Source organism: Salmo salar, chromosome ssa12 (genome assembly GCF_905237065.1).
Source record: "Salmo salar chromosome ssa12, Ssal_v3.1, whole genome shotgun sequence".
Lineage (NCBI taxonomy): Eukaryota > Metazoa > Chordata > Actinopteri > Salmoniformes > Salmonidae > Salmo > Salmo salar.
The window spans coordinates 33,546,621-33,568,866 of record NC_059453.1 but is presented as its reverse complement, the minus strand read 5'-3'; the positions used below and the strand labels follow the sequence as shown (position 1 = coordinate 33,568,866).

The 22,246-nt window shown below is 43.7% G+C and overlaps 1 protein-coding gene across 2 annotated transcripts in view; it reads right to left on the bottom strand.

The window, feature by feature from the left end:
- The window catches only part of LOC106564882 (protein kinase C alpha type), a 266,895-nt gene that overhangs the window by 63,043 nt on the left and 181,606 nt on the right, over nt 1-22,246 (bottom strand). For both annotated transcript variants that reach the window (XM_014131369.2, XM_014131371.2), the window contains 3 exons: nt 17,684-17,775; nt 16,663-16,725; nt 16,314-16,452 (listed from right to left, as the gene is read on the bottom strand). In XM_014131369.2, the coding sequence (XP_013986844.1) occupies nt 16,314-16,452; nt 16,663-16,725; nt 17,684-17,775 (294 nt within the window). The remainder of the gene's footprint in view (nt 1-16,313; nt 16,453-16,662; nt 16,726-17,683; nt 17,776-22,246) is intronic.

Sequence of the window (22,246 nt, the reverse complement as noted above, 5' to 3'; positions counted from 1 at the left end):
TCTGCTGTTGTATCCCCCTAGCTTATCATTGGATCCATTCTAATGAAGACATGAGACAGCTTTGCCGGAGAGAAGTACTGCTATGTTGTAGAGGGAAAATGCATTGATGCAAAGTAAAGTACTGTTGTGACGTCCATGGGAGAATTCACTGATGCTAAATAAATGGAGGGAGACAATGTTATTGTTTTGTGAAGTGGTGGGTGGCGTAGCTCTACTTGTGCAATAACAGCTGGGGTAAGTATGCCCACGCATGCAAGAACACATTATGCATGCATGTGCATATAAAGAGACTTTCATTGAACATATAGTAGAAGCAGAGAACAAGATACCTGAAGCCCCAACAGTGCTAGGGGAGAAGCAGCTGCACAACTACAAGGCTACCGGCAGAAATGAAGCTGAAGAGGTGCCTTGAGTATCAGAAGGAAAACACGAGTGTCTTACTGTGTCATGTTGGAAAGTGTAGCAAATGGGAACTTCTTCTCAGAGGACGTGTCCAATAAAACGAGTGCATCAATTAATACATCAACACGAGGGACTGCCGGAGGAAGGCCATCAATAAAAGATAGGCCATTATGTCATGGAGATGAGGTGGGGAAAGAGGTCAGTGCTTTGTTTTTCACGCACAGTATAAGGAGAGGGTGTCTTTGTGTGTATGTGTGTGTGTCTTTGTATGTGTGTAAGGAGAGTGTGTCTTTGTGTAAGGAGAGTGTGTATTTGTGTGTGATCTTACTTGAAGAGGCACTACACAGTTCATCGTAAAGATGGCCGTCACGCCTTAATACACCTGACAAAAGCACTTGATCTCCTTAATAGTAACCCACCATGACAGTAAGTATATCATGTAGGTTAAACTCTTATGAATAGGTATGCATATGCATAACAGATGATGATATGCAGTGATTATGAATGAGCAATGTTAAGCTTTTAATGAGCTGATCAGAGTTACGCTGCTAATGTAGTTGGTGTTTAACTCCAGTCTCTGTTGTACATTCATACAAGCACCCACAAACACTCTCCTCTTTCTTCCACTCTCTATCACACACACACACACCTTTTCCGCCCACCATCACATGGTAGGTGTGGTATGTGAGAGCTGTTCTTCTCCACATTGCCCTGTGACTTTTTCTGTGTAACACCTGACCTCCGCCTGCCCCTTGAGAGCCCTGAAAGGCACCTCTGGCTCTGCACTGTGCAGTCATGACACGCAAGCCACTTACCTTCGGGCTTCAGTGAGCTGGTGTGTCCACCCGAACACCCATCCATCCACAGTGAGCTGGTGTGTCCACCCGAACACCCATCCATCCACACACATGCACACATACAAGCACATACTCCTACACTGGCTGGCAATCACAAACAAACTCAGTCATCCCTCTCTTACACATACGCGAGCACACAAGCAAGACCTTAACCTGTTTCCCTAACAATAAATACAATATTTGATTGTTTTCTGTTTGGTCGTCCTGTCTTTTTGGCTTACCAGGCCATACTCCGTCTCAAACTAAACTGAACAGGTCAAAATTGATTCCATGAGTATATGAATCTTTCTCCATGAGCAACACTACCGGTCAAAAGTTCTATAACACCTACTCATTCAAGGGTTTTTCTTTATTTTTACAATTTTCTAAATTGTAGAATAATAGTGAAGACATCAAAACTATGAAATAACACACAGGGAATCATGTAGTAACCAAAAAAAGTGTGAAACAAATCAAAATATATTTTATATTTGAGATTCTTCAAATAGCCACCCTTTGTCTTGATGGCAGCTTTGCACACTCTTGGCATTCTCAAAACCAGCTTCACCTGGAATGCTTTTCCAACAGTCTTGAGGAGCTCCCACATATGCTGAGCACTTGTTGGCTACTTTTCCTTCACTCTGCAGGCCAACTCATCCCAAACCATCTCAATTTGGTTGAGGTCGGGGGATTGTGGAGGCCAGGTTATCTGATGCAGCACTCCATCACTCTCCTTCTTGTTCAAATAGCCCTTACACAGCTTGGGGGTGTGTTGGGTTATTGTCCTGTTGAAAAACAAATGATAGTCCCACTAAGCCCAAACCAGATGGGATGGCGTATCACTGCAGAATGCTGTGGTAGCTATGCTGGTTAAGTGTGCCTTGAATTCTAAATAAATCCCAGACAGTGTCACCAGAAAAGCACCTCCATACCATAACACCCACACCTCCATGCTTTACGGTGGGAAATACACATGCGGAGATCATCCATTCACCCACTCCGCGTCTCACATTGACACGGCGATTGGAACCAAAAATCTCCAAATTTCCACCGGTCTAATGTTCATTGCTTGTGTTTCTTGGCCCAAGCAAGTCTCTTCTTCTGATTGGTGTTCTTTAGTAGTGGTTTCTTTGCAGCAATTCGACCATGAAGGCCTGATTCACGCAGTCTCCTCTGAACAGTTGATGTTGAGATGTGTCTGTTACTTTTACTCTGTGAAGCATTTATTTGGTCTGCAATTTCTGAGTCTGGTAATTCTAATGAACTTATCCTCTGCAGCAGAGGTAACTCTGGGTCTTCCATTCCTGTGGCTGTCCTCATGAGACCTGTTTCATCATAGTGCTTGATGGTTTTTGCGACTGCACTTGAAGAAACTTCCAAAGTTCTTGAAATGTTCCATATTGACTGACATTCATGTCTTAAAGTAATGATGGACTGTTGTTTCTCTTTGCTTATTTGAGCTGTTCTTGCCACAATATGGACTTTGTCTTTTACCAAATATGGCCATCTTCTGTATACCACCCCTACCTTGTCACAACACAACTGATTGGCTCAAACACATCAAGAAGGAAAGACATTCCACAAATGAACTTAACAAGGCACACCTGTTAATTGAAATGCATTCCAAGTGATTACCTCATGAAGTTGGTTGAGAGAATGCCAAGAGTGTGCAAAGCTGTCATCAAGGCAAAGGGTGGCTATTTGAAGAATCTTAAAATATATTTTGATTTGTTTAACACTTATTTGGTTACTACATGATTCCATAAGTGTTATTTCATCGTTTTGATGTCTTCACTATTATTCTACAATGTAGAACATGGTAAAAATAAAGAAAAACCCTTGAATGAGTCCAACCTTTTGACCAGTAGTGTACATCAACAACAGGTCTATCTTATGTAACGTTTTAGATGGATATATGCTGAAAACCCCTGGGCCAGGGATCAGAAATTACACAGGAGACAAAACGACTCAATCGTCCATATTGAGAATGAAGACCATTATAGTTCTGCAGCTGACATGGTTGTGCTACTGCCTGTCTGGGGCACTGGGTCAGTCAGACAGTGAACATGAACGTGGAGTGGTTGTCAATAAGCAACAGCTAGACAAAGATATCACACCATCTGCCTTCCACACTATGCTGAAAGAGATGCTGGTAGAGCAGATAGTTGAGCTGACCCAAACCAAGACAAAATGGAAAGTATGGAGGCCAGACTGAATACCAGTAGGGTCCAGGAAGAGGAGCTGAAAACCAGACAGAGATACACAGGAAACCAGGTTGATGAATTCAGGAAAATGAATCAAGGTAAAGAGAGTTATAACGTATTATCACTTGTGCAAAAGGATGTATGAGCCCTTATCACGTTTTACGAATACATTTTTATGTGGCACTGGGCACTACATGTACGAACCATACTACATACTATTTAGAACATACGGTTCAGTAAAGAATGTACGCAGTAAGCAACAACATACTAGGATCGTCCATATTGAGAAGGCGCCATCTAAATGCACAATCGCGTCTGTTTGCGCCATTCGTTCATTTTGGAACAGCACATTGACAGCACAAAAACACGTGGGTCTGATAAGAATATTCTCTTCCTCAATAGTGTGCTGTCAAGTCATACTAGATGAAACGCTGAATATGACACCCTGGCATTTCAATCATCCTACATTTCTGAAGGTTCACATACTATAAAACTAGCATTGGTATTCGGACAGGCCCAATGACTCTGATTCACTATAAGCGTCTTGTAATGCATTATGACCACATCATAATGTATCTAAGAATGTGTAATCGTTGTCATCACAGAAAGACCAAGAGTGGCATTCTCAGCTGCACTGACAGAGGACAGTTCCCGGAAGCAACAAAAGGACCGTTCAACACTGAAACTATTTTGGTCTATGGGAAGGTCATCACCGACATCGGCAACGCCTACAACCCCACAACCGGTAATGTGAAGCACAAACAATAACATTTCTGGAGAAATTTGAAGCCAATAACTGAAAAAGGTTAAAGCGACAGTTCACTTTTGAAAGTTTTAGCTTATTCTTTTCCCGGTAGATCTATACCTTTACCAATGCAACAGGGAATGCATATATTTCCTGGGCAATGTACTGTATAGATTTCCTAATTCCTAATTTACTGTAACATAACTGGTAACCACCTATAATTGATGAAAAAAATGTAAATGTGTACAGTGATGTGTAGAGTACATTAGCCATGAGTTTAATTTAACTGCATTGAACTTAATTTGACTTCATTTTATTAAAATATCATCAAAATGTTTTCCTGTGGGGTGTGTCCAATTCCAATCCAATTCAAATGGTGAATTCATTCGAATTAAACTGTGTTAAGCAATACCATCAGTAAACTATTGATAATTGTAATGATTGATCAAAATCGGTATATTTATAAACCATTTATTAAGCTCCTTCGCTACAGGTATGTTCATGGAACCAGTGAGAGGACTCCACCACTTCGCCTTCTATTGCCATACACATGGAGCCAAGATAGTATTTCTGTTCACGAAAGGAGAGAGAGTCGTTGGCACGGCAGATCCCATAACATCTAGCGATGGTTCAGATAATGGATCTAACAGGGCTGTACTGACGCTTGAGGAGGGAGATCAGGTCTAGGTGCGCCTTGAAGCCAACTCATGGATCTGGGTAGGAAATGACCGCAACCTCAGCACCTTCACTGGCATTCTGCTATTTGCCCAGTGTATCCTGAATGGGGATAAGTTCCACACCATCTGTTTGACAGATCCAGCTACATGCAACAGAAAAAAAAAGAAATTAAAAAAAAAAGACAAAAAAAGAAAAGAAAAATGAATGGACAAGATTAACACTCTTTATTTATATATAAAAAAATCTCTTTCTCGGTTTAGTACATCTGTGGTGTTTACAGAATGACACACATAATAACCCTGCCTCTGGCAGCTTCCATCCTGCATTTACTGTACACAAACCAACAGCGACGTGTGATGCTGTTTTATACATTTTATGCTGATTCATTGTTACATTGTACATGTAGCCTATTCTGAGGTGTATGTTCTTATTCATATTCTCGGGTGTACTGCAGAGTGCACTTTAGAGGTCTGGAAAAACATTTGCTGTTGCTCATAGCTTTATGTCCTTCTTAAATGTATTTATCATCATGGGTTACAGGATTGGGGGAAAAAACATGACCTGAATGAGAAGGAAAGGATCTTGAAAAGAATGATTTACAGGCGCTCACATACTCCTTGAGGTAAACACCAGACCTGGGATCACATCCTTAAATAAAACATTTCTAATATTTTGAGCGTTTGCTTAAGTGTGCTTGGAGTGCAATTTGGGGACTGTTTCTGTTAGCTTATTAAGCAAGGAAAGCTCAAGCAGGCACAGATGAAGTATTTGAAACCCAAACACATGACTCATACGGTACTGTGAAGAGAGACAATAGTTTTGTGAAACATTTACCCAAACTGAAATAGTGGTAAAAGAAGCAGGTCACGTCAATCCATAACCGTTGACGTTTCTTAAGCACTTGAACATGACTGAAAGGTAGCCACGTTGAACTGGAACAAAGTCCTCCTGGGAACATTCCATCCGTGCACAAAAGGATATGTGCTTATAAAACCACGGACTAGAGATCAGAAATCACAGGAGAACAAACGACTCAAGAGTCCAGATTAACAACGAAGACCACTATAGCTCAGCAGCTAGCATTGTTGTGCTACTGAGACAATGCCATAGCTACAGAGAATGGGAATCTGGAACCCGAAAGATGAGGTCGCAGCCTCAACACAGTTCCAGCAAACCTGCCAGCGTGACATCTACACTGTGATGAGAGAGATGGAGGCCAGACTGAAAGCCGGTGAGAACCAGGCGGAGGAGCTGAAGAGAAAATGTAATAGCATTATTCACGGAAAGCATTCAAGTATAATGCGGCCGTAAAACTTGTCATGCATAGATAAAACATGACATAAAGGTTCAACTACTAGAGAATACCTACACTAGCTTTGACAATATATTCAGATTTACTCAAAACAGTCACCAATAAAAGCATTTAAAATCACCAATAGTGCTGAAGTGCAGATTTAGGAAAAAAACATATGACCCTCAGATCACACGGTCAGGAAAAACTACTCTCATATCATTCACAAACAGATGGTGGCCTTCTATGGTGGCCTTCTCTGCAGCACTGGGAATCAAGGCAGGGAACATACTGTAGGACCTTTCAACACTGAAACTACCTTGGTCTACAAAAAGTTCTTCACAAACGTTGGCGACCTCTATAAACCCACCTGAGGTAATGTGATGCACTAAACCATAATATACTTTAATATACTGTAAATGTTTTATGTAGACGTGATATCTAAAAGCTCCTCATTTTCCCTAGGTATCTTCACAGCACCAATGAGAGGACTCTACCACCTCACCTTCTATTGCAATGCATTTGGAGCCAACCCGGGGTACGTTTTCCTGTATAAGAACAGGGAGCGTATTGCATCTGGTGACCTTGCAGATAATGGATCTAATGGGCTTGTGTTGACGCTTGAGGTAGGAGACCAGGTCTACATGCCCCTCAGTCCAACTCATGGATCTACGATGAGGACAACGGCTACAACTTCAGTACCTTCAATGGCATTCTGCTATTTACTCAGTAGCTAACTCTTAGCTATTTACTCAGTAGCTAACTCTTAGCTATTTACTCAGTAGCTAACTCTTAGCTATTTACTCAGTAGCTAACTCTTAGCTATTTACTCACTCAAATACCTATGTACTCTATGACGTAAAGGTCCATTGATGGGAACTATGGCAATGCTAGGTTACTGTAAAAATGTTGCTACTACTCTTTACTTTTTGTTCCATTCTGTTTGCAATTAAAACAGGAATAAACTCAAAACCTGTTGAGTATCATGATATATTTTATGTGAACACTTAAAATCCTTTGTTTTTACCTCATGTTAGGTATTCAGCAGTGTTATATTTAAGATAAAGTGTAACACAGTAGCATTTGGTCCATCTTCCAGACCTGGGCGCAAACCAACAACCTTTTAAGGAAGGTGACATCTCCACATAATGGCAACTAGCGCTTCACTTGCATTACACAAAGAATCACCTTACCTCAACACACACACTCACACGTCTCAGAGCTCTGGCACGTTCTCCAAGGATCGCAGTTCAACAAAGAATGTGATATCCTCACAGCATCATCTGATCATGACAGTATATATATATATAACGAGAGAGCGAGACACAGAGAGAGAGAGAGAGAGAGAAGAGGCAGAGATAGAAAGAGAGAGAGCGAGACAGAGAGAGAGGCAGAGAGAGCGAGAATAACAGAGATAGAGAGAGAGAGGCAGAGATAGAGATAGAGATAGAGAGAGAGAGAGAGAGAGAGAGAGAGAGAGAGAGAATAACGAAGTAATGCTGACAGAAAGGTATAGGTATCAGGCCATACTGCAGCGAGCACCAATGTGACACCGCTGTCCTTGCCTGTCGCCTGTCACAATGACACAATGGTGACCTTCAACTCCATGCACAGCACTGCGTGGCGAAGTGTGTGTAGGGTTTTCTGTGAGAATACTAATTTGATTTAAGTGTGTGTGTGTGTGTGTGTGTGTGTGTGTGTGTGTGTGTGTGTGTGTGTCGGTCTCTGTCTGTTTGAGACTGACTGAGTGTGTTTGTGTGAATGCAGTCTGTATCTGTGTAAATGAGTGATTGCAAGTGTGTGTCCCAGTCAGTCTCTTCTCTGGTTTGGCATCATAATGAATGAATGTGATAGGGACACACACTCTGATGACCTGTCGCTCCACTTTCTCATGTTGTTTTCTTTCATTTCACACACTCCATAGAGGCCTATGGCCAGATCACTCAATGTAACGTACTGTGTGTGTGTGTGTGTGTGTGTGTGTGTGTGTGTGTGTGTGTGTGTGTGTGTGTGTGTGTGTGTGTGTGTGTGTGCGCGCGGTTGTGTACATCTGAGCTGCGGTGGATGTCTCCCGGCAGGCCTAATACTACATGACAGTTCTGGATCGTTCATAGCTACTCAAGGCTTCCACCACTACTACCGCTCTTAATATAGCCCTGTGCACATAGAAACTACAGAGACAAGATAACCACTAAACACTACAGAACACAACCTCAGCCTGATCTCAGAAACAACATTACAGCAGGTTGAAGTGATGTTGGCCCACCTCAGTGTTACTGGATTCGTTTAAGTGACGTGTATCACGGTGAGTACTGCACATTAAGCCATAAGCTGTTCGTCTGTTGCTAGGTTTTGAAGTGAATGTATTTGACTAGTTAGGCTACTATACTGACCGCATGCCTGGATTGATGGTGTTCATTCAAACAGCGTCACACTGTTGAATGGATAGGCAGTAGGGCTTTCAGGAGAATAGCTGATTCATCACACGATTTACTCATAAGTTAGTGTATATCAGGGATGGCCAACCGTGCTCCTGGAGAGCTACTGGCTATGAAGGCTTTTAAGCTGGCTCTAGCCCTGCTGTTTATAATTATTTGGTGTTAGAATGGCATTTTGTTATCAGTTGATTTATCAAACTGGATCTTAACAAGAGAATAAAGCATTTTCTTGCACTTGTAAAGTATATTGAGTTACACCCTCATCAACTTGCTTCTAATGGTTGGGGTTAGGTTATGGGCAAGATAAGCTAGATCTGTAGGGCAACTGCTACTCAGTGCATGGCAGAGCAGTTGAAGGGTCTCCGTCTTGGCTAACGTTAGCTGCTATCGCTAAAGGCTTTGGGGAGCGAGGCAAAATGGGAGGTCAGGCTGAGTTTAGTGCACACTGACAAAGTGCAAAAATGTACTTTGGCAGTTTCTCTCTCTCTTCTCTCACGACTTCTTCCTCTGTCAACACAGAGGGTTGAACACAGAAACGAATTGCTCTGATCTGAAAACATCTGTCACCGCAACCACTAATTGCATAAAACCTAAAAATAGGAAGTGAAGTTGAAGCCAAAACAAGGAGCCAGAGGACAATCCAAAGATAGCGCTAAAGCAGCTTCTCTCGCTCTCCCAGTCTCTCACACTCTCCCAGTCTCTCTCTGCCTCTCTATTTATCCTCCCCTCCATCTCACCCTCCCCCTCTCTATCTGAATAGGTCTATCGGACAATTTTCTTGGGCCACTATTACTATAACTATTTTGCCAATTGGATTGGTCCCCTCTACCACACGGAACCCCACTAATCTACCGACGGAAACGCACGAGGTGGCTAAAAACAGACCGTCTTCTTGCCAGCTTGCTACCCATGGCCCGGCTAGCTGTCTGAATCGCCATGACCCCAACCAACCTCACTACTCACTGGACCCTTATGATCACTCGGCTAAGCATGCATCTCCTTAATGTCAATATGCCCTGTCCATTGCTGTTCTGGTTAGTGTTTATTGGCTTATTTCACTGTAGAGCCTCTAGCCCTGCTCATTATACCTTATCCAACATTTCAGTTCCACCACCCACACATGCGATGACATCACCTGGTTTCAATGATGTTTCTAGAGACAATATCTCTCTCATCATCACTCAATGCCTAGGTTTACCTCCACTGTATTCACATCCAACCATACCTTTGTCTGTACATTATACCTTGAAGCTATTTTATCGCTCCCAGAAACCTGCTCCTTTTACTCTCTGTTCCGGACGTCCTTGACGACCAGTTCTTATAGCTTTTAGCCGTACCCTTATCCTACTCCTTCTCTGTTCATCTGGCGATGTAGAGGTGAATCCAGGCCCTGCAGTGACTAGCTCCACTCCTATTCCCCAGGTGCTCTCTTTTGATGACTTCTGTAACCGTAATAGCCTTGGTTTCATGCATGTTAACATTAGAAGCCTCCTCCCTAAGTTTGTTTTATTCACTGCTTTAGCACACTCTGCAAACCCGGATGTCCAAGCCGTGTCTGAATCCTGGCTTAGGAAGACCACCAAAAACTCTGAAATCTCCATCCCTAACTACAACATTTTCAGACAAGATAGAAAGCCCAAAGGGGCGGTGTTGCAATCAACTGCAGAGATAGCCTGCAGAGTTCTGTCCTACTATCCAGGTCTGTACCCAAACAATTTGAACTTCTACTTTAAAAAATCCACCTCTCTAAAAACAAGTCTCTCACTGTTCCCGCCTGCTATAGACCACCCTCTAACCCCAGCTGGGCTCTGGACACCATATGTGAACTGATTGCCCCCCATCTATCTTCAGAGCTCGTGCTGCTAGGTGACCTAAACTGGGACATGCTTAACACCCCAGCCATCCTACAATCTAAGCTTGATGCCCTCAATCTCACACAAATTATCAATGAACCTACCAGGTACCACCCCAAAGCCGTAAACACGGGCACCCTCATAGATATCACCCTAACCAACTTGCCCTCTAAATACACCTCTGCTGTTTTAAACCAAGATCTCAGCGATCACTGCCTCATTGCCTGCATCCGTAATGGATCAGCGGTCAAACGACCTCCACTCATCACTGTCAAACGCTCCCTAAAACACTTCAGCGAGCAGGCATTTCTAATCGACCTGGCCCGGGTATCCTGGAAGGATATTGTCCTCATCCCGTCAGTAGAGGATGCCTGGTCATTAAAAAAAAATGTCTTTCTCACCATCTTAAATAAGCATGCCCCATTCAAGAAATGTAGAACCAGGAACAGATATAGCCCATGGTTCTCTCCAGACCTGACTGCCCTTAACCAGCACAAAAACATCCTGTGGCGTTCTGCATTAGTATCGAACAGCCCCCGTGATATGCAACCTTTCAGGGAAGTTGGAAACCAATATACACAGGCAGTTAGAAAAGCCAAGGCTAGCTTTTTTCAAGCAGAAATTTGCTTCCTGCAACACAAACTCAAAAAAGTTCTGGGACACTGTAAAGTCCATGGAGAATAAGAGCACATCCTCCCAGCTGCCCACTGCACTGAGGATAGGAAACTCTGTCACCACCGATAAATCCACTATAATTGTGAATTTCAATAAGCATTTTTCTACGGCTGGCCATGCTTCCACCTGGCTACCCCTACCCCGGTCAACAGCACAGCACTGCACCCCCCACAGCAACTCACCGAAGCCTTCCCCATTTCTCCTGTGGCTCAGTTGGTAGAGCATGGTGTTTGCAACGCCAGCATGGTGTGTGCAACGCCAGGGTTGTGGGTTCGATTCCCATGGGGGGCCAGTACAAAAAAATAAAAAATAGAGAAATGTATGCATTCACTACTGTAAGTCGCTCTGGATAAGAGCGTCTGCTAAATGACAAAAAATGTAAAATGTTCTCCCAAATCCAGTCAGCTGAAGTTCTGAAAGAGCTGCAAAATCTGGACCCCTACAAATCAGCCGGGCTAGACAATCTGGACCCTTTCTAAAATGATCTGCCGAAATTGTTGCAACCCCTATTACTAGCCTGTTCAAACTCTCTTTCGTGTCATCTGAGATTCCCAAAGATTGGAAAGCAGCTGCGGTCATCCCCCTCTTCAAAGGGGGGGACACTCTTGACTCAAACTGCTACAGACCTATATCTATCCTACCCTGCCTTTCTAAGGTCTTTGAAAGCCAAGCCAACAAACAGATTACTGACCATTTCGAATCCCACGCTCAAGGTCCTAAACGATATCTTAACCACCATCGATAAGAAACAATACTCTGCAGCCATATTCATTGACCTGGCCAAGGCTTTCGACTCTGTCAATCACCACATCCTCATCGGCAGTCTCAATAGTCTTTGTTTCTCAAATGAATGCCTCGCATGCTTCACCAACTACTTCTCTGATAGAGTTCAGTGTGTCAAACGGAGGGCCTGTTGTCCGGACCTCTGTCAGTCTCTATGGTGGTGCCACAGGGTTCAATTCTTGGGCCGACTCTCTTCTCTGTATACATCAATGATGTCGCTCTTGCTGCTGGTGAGTCTCTGATCCACCTCTACGCAGACGACACCATTCTGTATACTTCTGGCCCTTCTTTGGACACTGTGTTAACAACCCTCCAGACGAGCTTCAATGCCATATACAACTCTTCTTCCCTGGCCTCCAACTGCTATTAAATACAAGTAAAACTAAATTCATGCTCAGCATTACTACTCTGGACGGTTCTGACTTAGAATATGTGGACAACTACACATCCCTAGGTGTCTGGTTAGACTGTAAACTCTCCTTCCAGACTCACATCAAACATCTCCAATCCAAAGTTAAATCTAGAATTGGCTTCCTATTTCGCAACAAAGTATCCTTCACTCATGCTGCCAAACATACCCTCGTAAAACTGACCATCCTACCGATCCTCGACTTTGGCGATGTCATTTACAAAATAGCCTCCAATACCCTACTCAATCAATTGGATGCAGTCTATCACAGTGCCATCCGTTTTGTCACCAAAGCCCCATATACTACCCACCACTGCGACCCGTACGCTCTCGTTGGCTGGCCCTCGCTTCATACTCGTCGCCAAATCCACTGGCTCCAGGTCATCTACAAGACCCTGCTAGGTAAAGTCCCCCCTTATCTCAGCTCGCTGGTCACCACAGCAGCACCCACCTGTAGCACGCACTCCAGCAGGCACAGTGAAGGAAAAAAGTATTTGATCCCCTGCTGATTTTGTACATTTGCCCACTGACAAAGAAATGATCAGTCTATAATTTTAATGGTAGGTTTATTTGAACAGTGAGAGACAGAATAACAACAAAAAAATCCAGAAAAACACATGTCAAAAATGTTAGAAATTGATTTGCATTCAGTGGGCAAACGTTACAAAATCAGCAGGGGATCAAATACTTTTTTCCCCTCACTGTATCTATAATTTAGCCCAAACAACTACCTCTTCCCCTACTGTATTTATTTATTTATTTACTTTGCTCCTTTGCAGCCCATTATTTCTATTTCTACTTTCACTTTCTTCCACTGCAAATCTACCATTCCAGTGTTTTACTTGCTATATTGTATGTACTTCGCCACCATGGCCTTTTTTTGCCTTTACCTCCCTTATCTCACCTCATTTGCTCACATTGTATATATACTTATTTTTCTACTGTATTATTGACTGTATGTTTGTTTTACTCCATGTGTAACTCTGTCTTGTTGTATGTGTCAAACTGCTTTGCTTTATCTTGGCCAGGTCGCAATTGTAAATGAGAACTTGTTCTCAACTTGCCTACCTGGTTAAATAAAGGTGAAATAAATAAATAAAATAAAAATCTCACGGGCTTGTTACTCTGGTAACGCAGCGTGTAAATTTCCATTAGCATACAGTGACCAACGTGTTCCTCTCATATTGATAAAGGCTGCATCCCAGATGACACCCTATTTCCTTTATAGTGCACTGCTTTTGACCAAGGCCCATAGGGCCATAGAGGAAACAGGGTGCCGTTTGGGACGCTCACAGAGCCTTCCCATGGCTACCTATGTAGGTCAGGGTGAGAGGTAAAGAGCGTAAAGAGAGAGAGAAGTAGAGCAATGCAATGTGTGTGTGTGTGTGTTTGTGTGTGTGTGTGTGTGTGTGCGCGTGCGGCGTAATGCGGTGGTGACAGGCGAAAGAGAGAGAGGTGCACAGGGACCGTGTGAGCTGTTTTTCCACATGGGTCCTGACAACTAAGAGACACACACACCTACAGTACACGGAAGAGTACTCCCATACAGATATGCACGGAGACACACACTGGTGTGTAGATACACGGACACGGGGACACACACTGTTGCATTAGAACCTGTCATTTAAAATTATTTTTATTTGGATTTCATGTAATGGACATAAACAAAATAGTCCAGATTGGTGAAGTGAAATTAAAAACATTAATTGTTTAAAAAAAAAATGTAACACGGCGAAGTGGTGCGTGCATATGTATTAATCCCCTTTGCTATTAAGCCCCTAAATAAGATCTGGTGAAATCAATTACCTTCAGAAGTCACATAATTAGTTAAATAAAGTCCACCTGTGTTCAATCTAAGTGTCACATGATCTCAGTATACAGTTGAATTTGGAAGTGTACATACACTTAGGTTGGAGTCATTAAAACTAGTTTTTCAACCACTCCACAAATTTCTTGTTAACAAACTATAGTTTTGGCAAGTCAATTAGGACATCTACTTTGTGCATGACACAAGTAATACAGATCAGGGTTGGGTTATAAAAAAATCGATGAAACTTTGAACATCCCACAAAGCACCATTAAATCCATTATTAAATAATGGAAAGAATATGGCACCACAACAAACCTGCCAAGAGAGGGCCACCCACCAAAACTCACGGACCAGGCAAGGAGGGCATTAATCAGAGAGGCAACAAAGAGACCAAAGATAACACTGAAGGAGCTGCAACGCTCCACAGCGGAGATTGGAGTACCTGTCCATAGGACCACTTTAAGCCGTAAACTCCACAGAGCTGGGCTTTACTGAAGAGTGGGCAGAAAAAAGCCATTGCTTAAAGAAAAAAATAAGCAAACACGTTTGGTGTTCTCAAAAAGGTATGTGGGAGATTCCCCAAATATATGGAAGAAGGTATTCTGGTCAGATGAAAATAATTGAGCTTTTTGGCCATCAAGGAAAACACTATGTCTGGCGCAAACCCATCACCCCGAGAATAACATCTCCACAGTGAAGCATGGTGGTGGCAGCATCATACTGTGGGGATGTTTTTCATCGGCAGGGACTGAGAAACTGGTCAAAATTGAAGGAATGATGGATGGCGCTAAATATAGGGACATTTTTGAGGGAAACCTGTTTCAGTCTTCCAGAGATTTGAGACTGGGACGGAGGTTCACCTTCCAGCAGGACAATGACCTTAAGCATACTGCTAAAGCAACACTCGAGTGGTTTAAGAGGAAACATTTAAATGTCTTGGAATGGCCTAGTCAAAGCCCAGACCACAATCCAATTGAGAATCTGTGGTATGACTTAAAGATCGCTGTACACCAGCGGAACCCATCCAACTTGAAGGAGCTGGAGCAGTTTTGCCTTGAAGAATGGGCAAAAATCCCAGTGGCTAGATGTGCCAAGCTTATAGAGACATACCCCAAGAGACTTGCAGCTGTAATTGCTGCAAAAGGTGGCTCTACAAAGTTTTGATTTTGGGGGGGTGAATAGTTATGCATGCTCAAGTTCTGTTTTTTTGTGTCTTATTCTTGTTTGTTTCACAATAAAACATATTTTGCATCTTCAAAGTGGTAGGAATGTTGTGTAAATCAAATGATACAACCCCCACAAAAAAAATAATATTTTAATTCCAGGTTGTAAGGCAACAAAATAGGAAAAATGCCAAGGGGGGGTGAATACTTTCGCAAGCCACTGTACACGGACACACACACTGGTGCGTGCAGATACAGGGACACGCGCACACTCTCACACACACACTAAAGTGCATGAACACACACACCGACAAACACAGAGGATAGCAAACTTCCACATTGCAAAAATAGCAAGACAAAATTAATAAAACACACATATAGGGGAAGCAAAACGTCTCGTATTGTGAGGTTGAGGTCAATTTCACTTCAATTAAGAAATCAGACTTTTAGGTAAATGTCCATTTCCAACCCTTCATTGGAGATAATAACATGGTATCAACCTCTACTCTCTCAAGTCTCTCAAAGTCAAAGAGAGAGAGAGAGCGTGTGGAGTTATAAGGGCCTGACTGGAGCCCCTGCTGTGAGAGCTGGACGGTGCATTTGCAGAGGGGCTCACCACCGCCCCAACCACCCTGTGTGTGTGTGTGTGTGTGTGTGTGTGTGTGTGTGTGTGTGTGTGTGTGTGTGTGTGTGTGTGTGTGTGTGTGTGTGTGCCTCACCAACACAGCTTGTCCACCCAGCCTCAGCACCCATGAACCTCTTCGAGGACATTTTAGAGGAAATCAATATGATGTCCTTCACTGGGCTGTGTTTGACTGGGTTAGTTATATCAAGGGCAGATTCTCATGCAAAACGCTCTCTTTCTAACTCAAAATGTTCAGTAGACACGGTGTGTGTGTGTGTGTGTGTGTGTGTGCGTGCATCCTTAGCTGTCGACTAGGATGTGGATCACCATGGAGACAGGGGCGCAGGCCAGACAATGACAAAGATGACCCCCCCACACACACACACTCCCCCTGTTCATACCTCTGGGGCGATGTAGTCGGGCGTCCCACAGAAGGTGCGAGTGGTCACTCCCTCGTATATGTTCTCTTTACACATGCCAAAGTCAGCAATCTTAATGTGGCCCTCCGAGTCCAGCATCACGTTGTCCAGCTTCAGATCCCTGCAGGAGACACCCGCATCATGTGACAAGGGCCAAATGAAGATGACCATTGTATTTTAGGGCCTTTTCCACACCACTCCTATTACTTCCTTACATTTACATTATTAAATTGATGAATCAATGGTTTGACAATACACAGTGTACGGTAAACATTGATCCTAGAATGGGATAAAGTGCCTCTGAGTTGGTATACATTGGAAGAAGATCCACCTGTAAATGATTCCTTTCTTGTGCAGGAAGAACAGGCCAACAGAGATCTCTGCTGCATAGAACCTGCAATGACATGCTCCATGTTAGACAGCCCGGAAGCCATTCATTTCAACAGGAAGGATTGTAAAGGACTGTAATGTGCTTCAGCTAGACTGGGCACATTCTGATAGATACATTCATTCCTATACCTAAGCTGTCGTTTCTCCTTCTCCTCCGTACTTTGCAGTGACCAGTCTAGTTTACCCTCTTCTTCTCCCTTCCCCCTCTCTCTTCCAAGCCCTCTATTTATTTCTCTTTTACACACACACTCTTATTCCCCCTTGACCAAAAATATAAATGTAACATGCAACAATTTCAAAGATTTTACTGATTACAGTTCATAGAAGGAAATCAGTCAATTGAAATAAATTCATTAGGCCCTAGTCTATGGATTTCACATGACTGGGCAGGGGTGCAGCCATGGGTGGGCCCGGGAGGACATAGGCCCACCCACTTGGGAGCCAGGCCCAGCCAATCGGAATAAGGGCTTTATTACAGACAGAAATGCTCCTCGGCACCCCTCCTCAGATGATCCCGCAGGTGAAGAAGCCAGATGTGGAGGTCCTGGGCTGGCGTGGTTACACGTGGTCTGAGGTTGTGAGGCCGGTTGGATGTACTGCCAAATTCTCTAAAACAATGTTGGAGACGGCTTATGGTAGAGAAATGACAAAATTCTCTGTGATCTTTTATTTCAGCTATTTAACTAGGCAAGTCAGTGAAGAACAAATTCTTATTTACAATGACAGCCTACCCCGGCCAAACCCAGACGGCAGTGGGCCAATTGCGCGCCGACCTATGGGACTCCCAATCACGGCCGGATGTGATACAGCCTGGAATCGAACCAGGGACTGTAGTGACGCCTCTTGCACTGAGATGCAGTGCCTTAGACCGCTGCACCACTTGGGAGCAGAAACATGGGACCAACACTTTACATGCTGCGTTTAGATTTTTGTTCAGTATAAAAGGTGAAAGGGTAACTTACACTGCCTGTGGCTCTTTGAACTTGCCCGCTTGTTGGATGTGGTACATGAGGTCTCCCCCATTCACATACTCCATGACAAAGTACAGCCGGTCCTGGGCAGAGAGGTGTGGGAGCAAAACTCATGACTATGATTACATTTCCATTATTAGCAGCATTTAGGCTTTGAAGAGCTGAGACAGAATAGCCATATAAGGAATGGAACATATAGGACCAGGCCCCGCCACCATTATAACCTATACAGCTGTCAGATGTGGGCGTTAACAAGCAACAACTGAGATAGAAAGATAATAATGGAGAAAGGTCAAGGAAAGCTATTTTCATATAGAGGGAGGGGACTCTATACGTTATGCAAAGACAGAATCCTATAAAGGTAGGACTCTGTAATATGAGAATTTAGTCTTTTCCATGGAGGGGCTCGGTTACGTATGTAATGGGGTCCTTCCATGGAAGGGCTCGGCTTTCCTACTCTGTATTAAAGTCTACATTGAATTCACAGGTTCTAGTAAAAGTGGTATATTTCTGAGTCAATATTCCACCACAGAGGGAGACAGAGACAGAGGGTGTTTAATATCATATAACATTGTTTTTCAGAATGTTCTGGGTTGGCATCTGTTCTACCGTCATATATTCTGTCATGATAACAGCCATGTCAGAAAGACAGAGAGGCTTTCTTCATTATACTGTAGGACCCAGTGGCGAGGCTGTACTGAGTCACATATAGGGGATAAGGTAGGAGTGTTAAGTACTATAGAAAGCAGTACAACAACATGAGGGGAAAATGAATACACTTCAGAAATATACTGCTCAAAAAAATAAAGGGAACACTTAAACAACACATCCTAGTTCTGAATGAAAGAAATAATCTTATTAAATACTTTTTTCTTTACATAGTTGAATGTGCTGACAACAAAATCACACAAAAATAATCAATGGAAATCCAATTTATCAACCCATGGAGGTCTGGATTTGGAGTCACACTCAAAATTAAAGTGGAAAACCACACTACAGGCTGATCCAACTTTGATGTAATGTCCTTAAAACAAGTCAAAATGAGTCTCAGTAGTGTGTGTGGCCTCCACGTGCCTGTATGACCTCCCTACAACGCCTGGGCATGCTCCTGATGAGGTGGCGGATGGTCTCCTGAGGGATCTCCTCCCAGACCTGGACTAAAGCATCCGCCAACTCCTGGACAGTCTGTGGTGCAACGTGGCGTTGGTGGATGGAGCGAGACATGATGTCCCAGATGTGCTCAATTGGATTCAGGTCTGGGGAACGGGCGGGCCAGTCCATAGCATCAATGCCTTCCTCTTGCAGGAACTGCTGACACACTCCAGCCACATGAGGTCTAGCATTGTCTTGCATTAGGAGGAACCCAGGGCCAACCGCACCAGCATATGGTCTCACAAGGGGTCTGAGGATCTCATCTCGGTACCTAATGGCAGTCAGGCTACCTCTGGCGAGCACATGGAGGACTGTGTGGCCCCCTAAAGAAATGCCACTCCACACCATGACTGACCCACCGCCAAACCGGTCATGCTGGAGGATGTTGCAGGCAGCAGAATGTTCTCCACGGCGTCTCCAGACTCTGTCACGTCTGTCACGTGCTCAGTGTGAACCTGCTTTCATCTGTGAAGAGCACAGGCGCCAGTGGCGAATTTGCCAATCTTGGTGTTCTCTGGCAAATGCCAAACGTCCTGCACGGTGTTGGGCTGTAAGCACAACCCCCACCTGTGGACGTCGGGCCCTCATACCACCCTCATGGAGTCTGTTTCTGACTGTTTGAGCAGACACATGCACATTTGTGGCCTGCTGGCGGTCATTTTGCAGGGCTCTGGCAGTGCTCCTCCTGCTCCTCCTTGCACAAAGGCGGAGGTAGCGGTCCTGCTGCTGGGTTGTTGCCCTCCTACGGCCTCCTCCACATCTCCTGATGTACTGGCCTGTCTCCTGGTAGCGCCTCCATGCTCTGGCCACTACGCTGACAGACACAGCAAACCTTCTTGCCATAGCTCGCATTGATGTGCCATCCTGGATGAGCTGCACTACCTGAGCCACTTGTGTGGGTTGTAGACTCCGTCTCATGCTACCACTAGAGTGAAAGCACCGCCAGCATTCAAAAGTGACCAAAACATCAGCCAGGAAGCATAGGAACTGAGAAGTGGTCTGTGGTCACTACCTGCAGAACCACTCCTTTATTGGGGGTGTCTTGCTTATTGCCTATAATTTCCACCTGTTGTCCATTCCATTTGCACAACAGCATGTGAAATTTATTGTCAATCAGTGTTGCTTCCTAAGTGGACAGTTTGATTTGACAGAAGTGTGATTGACTTGGAGTTACATTGTGTTGTTTAAGTGTTCCCTTTATTCTTTTGAGCAGTGTATTTCCCATGTAGGACTCCATTATGTCTAGTCAAAATGAAGTAAATCCCTCAGACAGCCTCTTAGCTGTCTGTCCTGCGCTAGTCACAGGGCGACATTTTCGAAGTGCAAAACTTAACATATACCTCACTATAAACCGGGTGGTTCGAGCCCTGAATACTGATTGGCTAAAAGACGTGATATATCAGACTGTGTACCACAGGTATGACAAAATATGACCATTTACTGGTCTAATTATGTTGGTAACCAGTTTATAATAGCAATAAGGCACCTTGGGGGTTTGTGGTATATGGCCAATATAGTATGGCTAAGTGCTGTATCCAGGCACTTTTAATTTTTTTAATCTGTTTTATTGAATATCCGAAACATACGATACACTTGCAGTGAAGCCGCTCAACAACTACACCACACCAGTCATCCACCAGACTGCCATTCAGAGTGACACACACATCCAGGGTCAATGCCCTGCTCAAGGGCACGTTGACAGATCTCCTCCAGGCCAAAAAACATGAACCCAAACCCTCCAAGATCCCCCCCACAGTTCCCCAATAGCTGTCCCTCAACCCTCCAAGATCCCCCCCACAGTTCCCCAATAGCTGTCCCTCAACCCTCCAAGATCCCCCCCATAGTTCCCCAATAGCTGTCCCTCAACAATTCGAGAACCCTCCCACAGTCCCCCCCATAAATAAATAACTAATAAAAAAAATACAATTAATTCCATTCCCCACCCCCAAAAACCCGCAAATGCACCAACCAAGATAATGAACTAAAGAGAAAAAAGAAAAAGACAGTAGAAAACAGCAAACAACAATGCAAAATAACAACAACAACAAACTAAAAAACAAAGGACATCAAGGACATCAAGGACAACTAAAATCATAACAGCAATGCCAACTGTATATGTTTGTGTGCATGTCTGGCACTATTACATGTATCCAGGCACTCCACATTGCGTCGTGCTTTAGAACATCCCTTAGCCGTGGTATATTGGCCATATACCACACCTCCTTGGGCCTTATTGCTTAAATATTATCTGGAAGTGTGTTTTAATTTGAAACTTTTCTTCAACATTGTGCGTTCTGAAGAGGCGACTATTTATGTATTCCTCAGCTTACTAAACCCTAGTTAAATTATCGCCTCCTCATAACACACATTGTTGAAGAATAGTTTGAAATTAAATCACGCTGCGAGATTATAGTAAGGTTTACGGTATTTTATGCACTTTGCTCAACATAAGCTTGACATAACCTGTCAGACAAGGCAAATGGTTTCCTTAAACAATTACCCTCAAAGTGTTAGTGGCATCCTATTGTGAAGAGGATTTGGACTTCTCCTCACTTAAAATGCATCGAATTTTAGATTTCCACTTTGGGGATGTGTGTGTGTGTGTATGTGTGTGGGCCACCGTACGGTGCAGATGGCGCCTGCCCTTTGTCGTCTCTGCGCGAGAGCGATTGAGGGATTAAAGATTAAGGAGGAATGAGAGAAGTGCTGAGAAAGCTGACAGATTAAAACAAACAAAAACTTCATTGAACTTTGTGTGTGTGGGTATATACGTGTGTGGTGTATATATGTGTGTGTGAGTGGGTATATACGTGTGTGGCGTATATGTGTGTGTGTGAGGGTATATACGTGTGTGGCGTATATGTGTGTGTGTGTGTGTGGGTATATACGTGTGTGGTGTATATATGTGTGTGTGTGTGTGGGTATATACGTGTGTGGTGTATATATGTGTGTGTGTGTGGGTATATACGTGTGTGGCGTATATGTGTGTGTGTGAGGGTATATACGTGTGTGGCGTATATGTGTGTGTGTGAGGGTATATACGTGTGTGGCGTATACGTGTGTGTGTGAGTGGGTATATACGTGTGTGGTGTATACGTGTGTCTGTGTGTGGGTATATACATGTGTGGCGTATATGTGTGTGTGTGAGTGGGTATATACGTGTGTGGCGTATATGTGTGTGTGTGAGTGGGTATATACGTGTGTGGCGTATATGTGTGTGTGTGAGTGGGTATATACGTGTGTGGCGTATATGTGTGTGTGTGAGTGGGTATATACGTGTGTGGTGTATATGTGTGTGTGTGAGTGGGTATACACGTGTGTGGCGTATATGTGTGTGTGTGAGTGGGTATATACGTGTGTGGCGTATATGTGTGTGTGTGAGTGGGTATATACGTGTGTGGT